Below are 12,157 nucleotides of genomic sequence, written 5' to 3' on the forward strand. Positions count from 1 at the left end.
AATTAAAATTCAATTCAATTCAACTAGGTAACTTTCTTATCTAATCTTTTTCAATTTTCACTTCCTTAACCCTTTCCTATTTTCCCTCTGCCATGCTATAAATGCTAGTATATAGTGCAACCTTTTTTGTGTAGCTGCTGTTTTGTATGGAGATAATTTTTGACAGTTTTAATTAAGGAAACCCGGACTAAGTGGTTTGAAGATATTGGCAATAGGTACATGGACTATAAGTCCATTTCAGTAACTGCTGAGTAGTTGAAAAGATAGGCCCATGTACGAAAAGCCGATGTGGTTAGATAAATAACGAACTACAACTGAATCAATATTCTGAAAAATTCTCCAAAAAGTAAATCTTAGTCCATTATGTATGGTACCTGCAAGTCTCTAAAATTATACTGATCTACAGGCAAAAATTCTAGTATGTATTTTCATAACTTTGGTCAGTACTATCCTGGGGTATAATCTGATGGGAAATACAGAAAAAAATGAAGTATTTATGCTGCTAAAGTAATCAATGAGAATACTATTGCAAATCTTTCGCCAGAATGTGAATCCAAAAAGGATTTTAAATGGGGCAAGGATTTTACATTCATTTGAATCCAACCAGTAGACAACCATATACAGGGATGTGGTCTTATTTGTTAGTGGGTCAAGAGCCAGAGAATGGTAAAGTTTCCAGGAGTTCCGCACACTGCGGGGGCTCACTTTCATTTGCAGCCAGGAATAAATACATAGGCCTTCCCTACACTGCTAACTGAGTTGGCACGAATTTTTGCTGTTTTTGCTGTACATCTGCTTAACAGTAGTAAACTTTTTGTTGATGCTAGGCATTCTCATTAAGTGGGACTAAATAATGCAATGGGAGAAGAGATGGACTTGGTGAGCATTAAATGATGTGAATAAACTGTATTTGATTCTGTTTAAACTTTGATTGTTTCAATTTTGGCATATTTAGCTTTGAACTGTTATCGAGTTTTGTCTCTAAAGAGATTTCTGTGGAAGTTGCAGGGAACAAGATGGATATGGTGCTTTGACTGTTACTGGTGTATATTTTCCAATCCACTGGGCAGATTTGGAATTTTCCAGAGTGATACAGGGTGGCCCAAAAAGGATGGTCACATTTTAAATAACTAAAACTCCATCAGTTTTACAAATTAATTTTATTCAATTACGTAACTAAATGCTCCCAGGCACCCAATTACAAGAACTAACCACAAAAAATCATGTACGGAAAATGACTTCCGGAAGATGGTGTCCTTCCTCGGTGATGCATTCCACAAGTCTTTCCTCGAAATTTTCCATCACTTTCACTACTGTTTCTTCTTGAATTGCCATAATTTCCGCACTGATTGCCTCCTTCAGATCAATTAAGTTTCGGGGCTTCTTTACGTAGACTTTTGACTTTAGGTATCCCCAAAGAAAAAAATCACAGGCTGAGAGGTCAGGTGATCTTGCGGGCCAGTGGACATCTCCAAAACGCGAGATGATGTGGTGGGGGAACATCCGCCTTAAAACACACATGGAGTCATTGGCTGTGTGGGCCGTGGCCCCGTCCTGTTGAAACCAAATTCGATCTCGATTTACATGTAACTCTCGCAGTTTCGGCACCAAAAAGCTACGTAGCATGTTAACGTAACGTTTCGAGTTCACTGTGACTGTAGCGTTGTTCTCCTCAAAAAAATAAGGACCAACAATCCCCAATCTTGAAATTCCACACCAGACTGTTACCTTAGCACTATGAAGAGGCTTTTGGTGCAATTCTCTGGGATTATCTGCTGCCCAATACCTGCAGTTTTGTTTATTGACATAGCCGTCTAAATGGAAATGGGCTTCATCTGACATAAGAAGCACAACATCATTATTAGAGTACAAAATGTCAAGCATTGATTCACAAAATCGTCTTCGCTGCTCAAAATCACGATCATACAGCTTTTGCGTGATCATAATTTTGTATGGGTGAAACTGTAACTCACGGCTTAAAATACGCTGCAACGAACTACGGCTGAGGCCTAAAGTTTGAGCACGACGCCTAGTGGAACGACGCGGGCTTTGCAGCACTGACGCTCTAACATCATCAATGTTCTGTGGAGTAACTGCCGTACGTGTACGCCCTGTAGATTTACCACTTTTGACAGACCCTGTTGTCCGGAATGCAGTCACCCAACGTGATATGGATCTGCGATCTGGAATGGGTCCATCACGCGCTACACCAAAACGTTGTCGAAACAATCGTTGCACAGTAATAAACGGTTCATCATTTCTGAAAAACTGTTCCACAGCAAAAACACGATGCTCGACTGTCCACTGCGCCATCTCGTGGCAAACTGGGTGTAATGGCCGACTTGCAGACGGCCGGCAGTGGTCCCCCCTCCTCACCTTTCAATGGTACTACGCAGTTCAAATCCGACCATCCTTTTTGGGCCACCCAGTATTAGGCGATTACATGACTCTTACCACTGCTGTCAGACGAGTGATTATTTTGTGTCACATGTTAAAGTGAAGCTGACAACTGTTATCAAGATGGTTTAACAAGTGTTGCAGTACCGACAACTGATATGAATTCTCCAATAAATGTTTAGATTTTATGTTTTCTGGAAATATTCAAAACCTTACAAATAATTAAAATAATATTTTATTTACACACTCCAGTAATGAGTTCTCATTACCTTATCCTGGAAGGCCAGTACGGTTATTAGCGTTGCATTTAGTGTCACAATAAAATAACCCTGGTATGTATCAGTACAGAAGTAATTTATCCCCTTGGGCAATAACACACATCCTTTCATAAATGTGCAGCATTGCAGCAGCTAATACTCATAACTGGAAAAACTGCAGCTCTTCTCAAAGTGCCATCCTTTTTTGTTATTTTGAAAATTGTCTGAAGCATTTTAAATAAAAATAAACTGTAACATTTAATAGTATCCCATAAACCAGCAGGATAATAGTTAATTTAGCATAAAGAAAGTGATGCCCCTCTGAATGATGTATTATTATATTCATTCTGCATTCCTGAAGAAGACAGAGTGCAACTGAAAGAATGACTGAACAAATGAATCAAAAAATATAAGATTTACATAGAGGTTACACAAACTTTCATGCACAGGTAACTTCCTGTGATGAACATCATAAACACCACTTTTGATGGTTATCAAGATGATTCTTTTACCATGAAGGCATAAACAAGTCAATTCCAAATGGCAAGCAGCCGGCAATTGCATGTTATCTGAAATAAAAATACTTGCAAATAATAATAAAAAAAAAACATACCTCTGCCAGTTCAAGAGATTCTAATGAACGGAAAACAGACAGCTCAAATGGCAGGCTACTGGGCACTATGTTGCTTGTTCCAACAGCTGCACGTGATCCAAGTACTTTAATGCTTGTCAACTGGCTGCAGAAATCCAGCACATGGCTGAAATCCAGACGCCTATCCAACAGCTCTGGTGCGGGTCTTGGTTGCTTTAGTCTTTCGCTGATGGCAAAGAGCTGTCAAAGTGCAGGTACATTAGCGTTCACAGTATTGAAATTGATAGTAACTAATGTCTTAAATCATACTGCCAAGTGAAACATTTTTTAAAAATATTTATTTGAGACACTTACACTGAATATTTTAAAAAGTTGAACAGATGAGAAATCTCTCATAACAATATATCCTTGACAATAATAACAATAATAATAAACCAAAATTATGACAAGGGCACAGTTAAGCTCAAACTTACAACCATCACTGTAGCTCGTGACAATTTTCCCATGTCACTTATAAGCAAAGGTATAACAGGTAGCAGTAATTTTATTCATCTGTGGATAACTTTTACAATGTTATGCCACAGTATTGGCAGTTACATAGTGTTGGCTGAAAACACAGACTGTGGGCAAAGACAGTTGAGAAAATACATACACCAACGAGCCAAAACATTATGACATCTACTTAATAACTTGTTTGTCCATCTTCGGAACAAAATACATCACTGATCCTGCATATCATGGATCCAACAGTTTATTGGTAGGTTTGTGGGGGTTGTGGCATTAGTTGTCTACAGACAGGTCAGGTAATTCGTGTGATAACGGGCCGCTAATTGCGTCCGTAGTGGTTGCGCCCAATAGTGATCCGCGTGGATTCCGTAGGATTTACATCTGGTGAATTTGGTCACCAAAACATCAACATGAGTTCACTATAATGCTCCTCAAACATGGACATTTTTACAGCTGAAATATGACATCGCCATAGGGGAAGACATCAAGCACAAAGGGACGCAGCTGGTTCGCAGCTGTCAGTCTGTCTTCGATTACTACTACACAGGTCCTATGCAAGCTCAGGAGAATGTCTCCCATACCATAATACTGCTCCCACCAGTCCACGTCCATGGTGCGCTGCACGTTTCGAGCTGCCATTCACCTTGGTGATACTGTTTGTGGAAATGACCATCAACCTAGTGTAGCAAAAATGTGATTCACTCAAAGAGTCAACACATTTTTATTGATCAACATTCAAAACCTTATGGTCCTGTGCCCACTGCAATCCTGACTGACTATGTCGTTGGGTCAACATGTGAACATGTAGTGATGGTCTGCTGTGGAGCTCTATGATCAACAATGTAAGATGAACAGTGTGATCTGAAAACATTTGTGCATGCACCAGCATTGTGCTCATTTGGTAGAGATGCCACAGATCATCATCTGTCCTACTTTACAGAGCACACAAGCCTGGAATCCCACATTCAGTGAAGAGTCGTAGATGTCCAACCAGTTAGCACCTAGTAGTAGTTTCACTGTGCTTCTACCTCTTTCCACATTAGCATGTGAACATTTGACTAGCTTCACCATTCTCGATATACTCGTTTACAGGCTCTGCATAATAACAATCTGCCCTTTGTCAAAGTCACTTATTTCAATGGGTTTCCCTATTTGCAGCCCATATCTTCACTAGGGTGACCCCCGTCCACGTCTGCCCTGTTTACATAATTTTGTAGTAGCATCACGTGCCAACAATGACCCCAGGTGGCATCCAACATCACGGTGGGGAGTGGTCATAATGTTGTGTCTTATCTGTTCTACAGATCTTAAATGAAATAGTCATCATGGATGTGGAATAAGTCAAAAAACCTGAAAAATATTTTCATTTAAGAGGAAATAACAAATGTACAAGTGTACAATACATTGAGGTGCATATAATAATTATACAGGGTGGTCCATTGATAGCGACCAGGCCAAATATCTCACAAAATAAGCATCAAATGAAAAAACTACAAAGAACAAAACTCGTCTAGCTTGAAGGGGGAAACCAGATGGCGCTATGGTTGGCCCATTAGATGGCACTGCCATAGGTCAAATGGATATCAACTGCATTTTTTTAGATAGGAACCCCCATTTTTATTACATATTCGTGTAGTACATAAAGGAATATGAATGTTTTAGTTGGACCACTTTTTTTTGCTTTGTGGTAGATGGCGCTGTAATAGCCACAAACATATAAGTGCGTGGTATCACGTAACATTCCGCCAGGGCAGACAGTATTTGCAGTGTGATACATTACCCATGTTAAAATGGACCATTTACCAATTGCGGAAAAGGTTGATATCGTGTTGATGTGTGGCTATTGTGATCAAAATGCCCAACGGGCGTGTGCTATGTATGCTGCTCGGTATCCTGGACGACATCATCCAAGTGTCCGGACCGTTCACCAGATAGTTACGTTATTTAAGGAACCAGGAAGTGTTCAGCCACATGTGAAACGTCAACCACAACCTGCAACAAATGATGATGCCCAAGAATGTGTTTTAGCTGCTGTTGCAGCTAATCTGCATATCAGTCACAGACAAATTGTGCGAGATTCGGGAATCTCAAAAACGTCGGTCTTGAGAATGTTACATCAACATCGAATGCCCCCGTACCATATTTCTATGCACCAGGAATTGCATCGCGATGACTTTGAACGTCATGTACAGTTCTGGCACTGGGCACAAGACAAATTACGGGACGATGACAGATTTTTTGCACGCGTTCTATTTAGTGACGAAGCGTCATTCACCAACAGCGGAAACATAAACCAGCACAATATGCACTAGTGGGCAACGAAAATCCACGATGGCTGTGACAAGTGGAACATTAGCAACCTTGGTGGGTTAATGTATGGTGCGGCATTATGGGAGGAAGGATAATTGGCCCTCATTTTATCAATGGCAATCTACATGGTGCAATGTATGTTGATTTCCTACGTAATGTTCTACCGATGTTACTACAAGATGTTTCAGTGCATGACAGAATGGTGATGTACTTCCAACATGGTGGATGTCCGGCACATAGCTCGCGTGCGGTTGAAGCGGTATTGAATAGCATATTTCATGACAGGTGGATTGGTCGTCGAAGCACCATACCATGGCCTGCACGTTCGCCGGATCTGACGTCCCCGGATTTCTTTCTGTGGGGAAAGTTGATGGATATTTGCTATCATGATCCACCGACAATGCCTGACAACATGCGTCAGTGCATTGTCAATGCACGTGCAAACACTGCGGAGGGTGAACTACTTGCTGTTGAGAGTAATGTTGTTACACGCATTGCCAAATGCATTGATGTTGACGGACATCATTTTGAGCATTTATTGCATTAATGTGGTATTTACAGGTAATCACATTGTAACAGCATGCATTCTCAGAAATGATAAGTTCACAAAGGTACATGTATCACAATGGAAAAACCGAAATAAAATGTTCAAACGTACCTACGTTTTGTATTTTAATTTAAAAAACCTATCTGTTACCAACTGTTCGTCTAAAATTGTGAGCCATAAGCTTGTGCCTATTACAGCGCCATCTATCACAAACCGAAAAAAGTGGTCCAACTTAAACATTCATATTTCTTTAAGTACTACACAAATATGTAATAAAAAATGGGGGTTCCTATTTAAAAAACGTAGTTGAAATCCATTCGACCTATGGCAGCGCCATCTAGCGGGCCAACCATAGCACCATCTGGTTTCCCTCTTCAAGCTAGACAACTTTTGTTCTTTGTAGTTTTTTTGTTTGACGCTTATTTCGTAAGATATTTGGCCCAGTCACGATCAATGGACCACCCCGTATAATAATTCTTAGGTTATTGTAGTCATGCATCATACCCAACAGAAAATCATTTTATAATGCTTATTTACATTTATCAAAGTATTGCACTGAACATGTGGTAAAATCAGACTTTATGTAACACTCATATTATTATACATCAATTGCTTCTGTTGCGAAATTTGTCAATGGAGCAGGTGTTGACCATCAATAAATCTTTCAATGATACTTCTTCCTCTTAAAATGCTAAAATAGCCTCAGAAATAACCCCAGTAAGTCTTATAAGATGGATACTGTTCACAGAACATGCATTTGACTTGATATATAACATTAGAAGGTCCATGAAGATTTTCAGGACAACATCATTGTATAAAATTTAAAACACTTTAAAATATTTAAACTACAAAACTGATATATCAGCCATATTTGCAATGACCTTCATGTCATGGCAAGACTGGTTTTACTGAAGAAAAGTTGCCCTCATTTACTGCAAACTATCAATGTCAGTATGTCATATTTGTGGAACTTTATTGGCCCTTGACTATGACAGGCTGGTCATGACAAGAGGGAGAGGGTAGGAACAAGGTTATTCACAGACTATCTGGCTTGTTGATGATTGGCACCTGTCTGCAAATCAGGAAACTGACATTAATAAGCAGCTTGACAAGACTGATAGAGAGGACAGCTGTAAGCTTTCAGTTCCTGGCTGGCAGCTATCTTAGTGAGCGGTGCAGGGACGAAGCCTCACTGGGCACAGACACGACAGAGTAAACAAACAGCTATATAGGAACTGTCAGAGCATTTTTGCTTACACCAGGGAAAAACTATGCCCACCAGAAGCAAATTGCTGATTTGCAGACCAGCGTCAATCGTCAACAAGCCAGACAATCCATGAACAGCTTCCTCCCTCTCGTCATGACTAGTCTACTATAGTCTAAGGCCAGTAAAGTTCCAGAAATGTAGTGTATTGACGCCAATAGTTTGCAGTAAATAGGGGCACCTTTCCCTCAGTAAAACCATTCCTGTTGTGAAGAAGATCCTTGTAACACGGCCAAAATGTCAGATTTATTGATTATATATTTTAAAGTATTTTCTATTTTATACTAAGGCTTGTTACAACACACTAAGAATTTTAATCATCCGGGCACTGGCCAGGAAGCTTATGGTATTATATACAAACCAAGCAATATGAAAGGCAGGCACCGAACTGAAAACTATTAAAAGAATCCCAAGAAAATGTAACTCTTTTCACGAAGGAAGTGGCTTGCAAAACCTCATTCAACCAACTTGCTATGTATTTCTCATCAGCCTGGGGCTCTTACCAGGTAACATTAATAGAGAATATACAGGAGATACTAATAAGTGGAATGTGTTTTGTGTTGGGTACAACAAATAAGCACGAGTATCATGGAAACTCTCATTCAATTCTTATAGCAAATGCTACAAGGCCAGTCCTGGTGCAAAGTATGGTTCACTGCTGAAATTTCAAGAGCATATGTTCCGACTAATATATTATGTCATCCGACACATGTTGTTGTTGTCTTCAGTCCTGAGACTGGTTTGATGCAGCTCTCCTTGCTACTCTATCCTGTGCAAGCTTCTTCATCTCCCAGTAGTGCAAGCTTCATCATCTCCCTGTACCTACTGCAGCCTACATCCTTCTGAATCTGCTTAGTGTATTCATCTCTTGGTGTCCCTCTACGATTTTTACCCTCCACGCTGCTCTCCAATACTAAACTGGTGATCCCTCGATGTCTCGGAACATGTCCTACCAACTGATCCCTTCTTCTAGTCAAGTTGTGCCACAAGCTCCTCTTCTCCCCAATTCTATTCAATACCTCCTCATTAGTTATGTGATCTACCCATCTAATCTTCAGCATTCTTCTGTAGCACCACATTTCGAAAGCTTCTATTCTCTTCTTGTCTAAACTATTTATCGTCCATGTTTCACTTCCATACATGGCTACACTCCATACAAATACTTTCAGAAACGACTTCCTGACACTTAAATCTATACTCGATGTAAACAAATTTCTCTTCTTCAGAACCGCTGTCCTTGCCATTGCCAGTCTACATTTTATATCATCTCTACTTCAACCATCATCAGTTATTTTGCTCCCCAAATAGCAAAACTCCTTTACTACTTTAAGTGTCTCATTTCCTAATCTAATTCCCTCAGCATCACCCGACTTAATTCGACTACATTCCATTATCCTCATTTTGCTTTTCTTGATGTTCATCTTATACCCTCCTTTCAAGACACTGTCCATTCCGTTCAACTGCTGTTGCAAGTCCTTTGCTGTCTCTGACAGAATTACAATGTCATCGGCGAACCTCAAAGTTTTTATTTCTTCTCCATCGATTTTAATGCCTACTCCAAAATTTTCTTTTGTTTCCTTTACTGCTTGCTCAATATACAAATTGAATAGCATCGGGGAGAGGCTACAACCCTGTCTCACTCCCTTCCCAACCACTGCTTCCGTTTCATGTCCCTCGACTCTTATAACTGTCATCTGGTTTCTGTACAAATTGTAAATAGCCTTTCGCTCCCTGTATTTTACCCCTGCCACCTTCAGAGTTTGAAAGAGAGTATTCCAGTCAACATTGTCAAAAGCTTTCTCTAAGTCTACAAATGGTAGAAATGTAGGTTTTCCTTTCCTTAATCTCCTTTCTAAGATAAGTCATAGGGTTAGTATTGCCTCACGTGCTCCAACTATCCTACACATATCTAGTGAGAATACGACAACACTAAAACTGGAGAAATTTGAGCTGATGTATAGACATTCTGATAGTCATTCTTGAAACACGCCATTTGTGACCAGAACATGGAAGAAAGGAAATTTTAGTATTATGCAAAGTATCGTCTATCGAATACAATATGATTATTTGTGGAGTACAGATACCATCTATCGAATACAATATGATTATTTGTGGAGTACAGATATACTTGTAAATTAAAACATAATTGTTTTATATACTCACTAATATAGCAACGATTCACAAGCAGTAAAAGTAGCATTATAAAGCATGTAATATGGAATACAAAAAAACCAAAACCTCTTACAGAAACATAGAGAAAGGAAGACGTTTGAGAGCAGTTCTGATATATCAATCACTAAAAATAGAGAAAAAGAATACCAACAGGAAGTATTCAATTCACAGGAGCAGAAAGCATAAGTTCAAAAACACCTTTGAAACACATCAATCATATGGCTATGAAAGGAATGACAATAACCCCTGAAATAGAATACAAAACTGTCAAACTTAAAAGAATATAGGAAAACTAATGTGTGAAAAGGAATCGTTTGAGTACAGACAGGTTAATTGGAAACTTTTCTTTCCCAGTGTATTCCCTAAGTTTGAGCTGGTAGAAGTCTCAACTCTTTACATTAGTAATGTTTTATACCTAGGAACAGTCTTTTCAAAACTCATAATTTGGCACAATGGCTTATGTCATTCTTTTGGTTGAAGCGCTGACTGTATCAGTCAAACAGACCATCCCCATGCATGAAGAAATGGTCTGCGACCAGACACAATCACATATATTGGAATCACTTCTAAATCTACATCTATACTCTGCAAACCAATGTGAAGTGCATGTACCAGCTGCGAGTGCTTCTTCCATTCATGTATGGACTGAACAAAAAATTATTGTGTAAATGCATTTGTGCATGCTGTAATTAACCTAACCTTGGCTTCAAGACCCCCATGGGAGCAATAAGTGCGGGTTGCAGTATATTCCTGAGTCATTATTTACAGCAGGTTCTTGATACTTTGTACATAGGCTTTCTCACGATCATTTATGTCTCAAGCGTCTGCCAGTTCACTTTCTTCAGCTTCGCTGTAACTCTCTCCCATTGATCAAGCAAACCTGTGACCTTACATACTGGCCTTCTCTGTATATGTTCAATATCTCCTGTTGGTCCTACACACTTTAGTAACATTCTAGGTTATGTCATACAAATGCTTTTACCATGCCTGAGCCTATTTGATCATTCCAGTTCATATTCCTACAGAGTATTACACCCAGGTATGAGTTGGCCAATTCCAACTATGACACGTTGATATTATGTCATAGGATACCATGGTTGTTTTTTTTTTTTCATTTTGTGAGGTGCACAATTTTACATTTCTGAACATTTAAGGCATGTTGTCAATGTTTCCACCACTTTGAAATATTATCAACTTCTAACTGAATATTTATGCAGCTTCTTTCAGACCGTACTTCATTACAGATAACTGCATCATCTGCAAATTGTCTGAGGTTACTATTAATACTGTCAGCAAGGTCACTAATATACAACATGAACAGAAAAAGTCCCAACACACTTCCCTGTTGTACACCCAAAGTTACTTCTACATCTGAAGATGACTCACCTTACAAGGTAACAGGGCATGACCAACCTACCAGAAAATCCTCATTCCAGTCACTTTTACCCATTTACTGAATAAAAATTATAAAATTTCTGATCAAGAAAGAAGAAGTGGTTTTGCATATGATAACACCTCTTCAAAACACTTGAAAACTGTTTAGCAATAAAAGGAACATGGTGTTTCCACAAACTCCTTGGCATTGCAGAAAACTTAGTTTGATGCTATGTAACACCAGAAACGGAAATTTATGAGGATCATTGTGTCAGTAAAATTACATTTCTGTCTTTAATGTTGAATGACATAGTGGCATGTGTATGATGCACAGAGGTGGTTTGCAGAGGTTGAAAGAATATGTTTTGAAAACAATGACGTTTTTGTGCATTTTTACTACCCTGCTGCCCCAAGAACATCATTCAAGAAATCTACTAGTGACAAAGTTTGGATACCAATAAAAAATGTTTTAAGGAAACTTTCAGTGCTTGAACTTACCACAGCAACCGGAGGTCTTAATATTTATCACAGAAGCTGTCTGAAGAAATGTGTTCTTAACATTCACCACCAGGTTTAGGAACAGTCGCATCTCGAAGGATGTTAATTGAAAATATTTATTTTGAGTATTTCATAATAATATAAATGTTAATTTCAGTAATGTTGCCAATATCTCACATGAATAGGCAATAGCCATAAGATCAGTTCTAGAGTAATGCGCATTGTCTCCTCACTTCCAA

At 39.1% G+C, this 12,157-nt stretch overlaps 1 protein-coding gene across 2 annotated transcripts in view; it reads right to left on the reverse strand.

Moving 5' to 3' along the window:
- Positions 1 to 12,157, reverse strand: part of LOC126412090 (nischarin) — a 210,214-nt gene that overhangs the window by 192,595 nt on the left and 5,462 nt on the right. For both annotated transcript variants that reach the window (XM_050081506.1, XM_050081507.1), the window contains exon 2: positions 3,268 to 3,486. In XM_050081506.1, coding sequence (XP_049937463.1) covers positions 3,268 to 3,486 — 219 coding nt within the window. The remainder of the gene's footprint in view (positions 1 to 3,267; positions 3,487 to 12,157) is intronic.

This window comes from Schistocerca serialis, chromosome 7, assembly GCF_023864345.2.
Source record: "Schistocerca serialis cubense isolate TAMUIC-IGC-003099 chromosome 7, iqSchSeri2.2, whole genome shotgun sequence".
Classification (NCBI taxonomy): Eukaryota; Metazoa; Arthropoda; class Insecta; order Orthoptera; family Acrididae; genus Schistocerca; species Schistocerca serialis.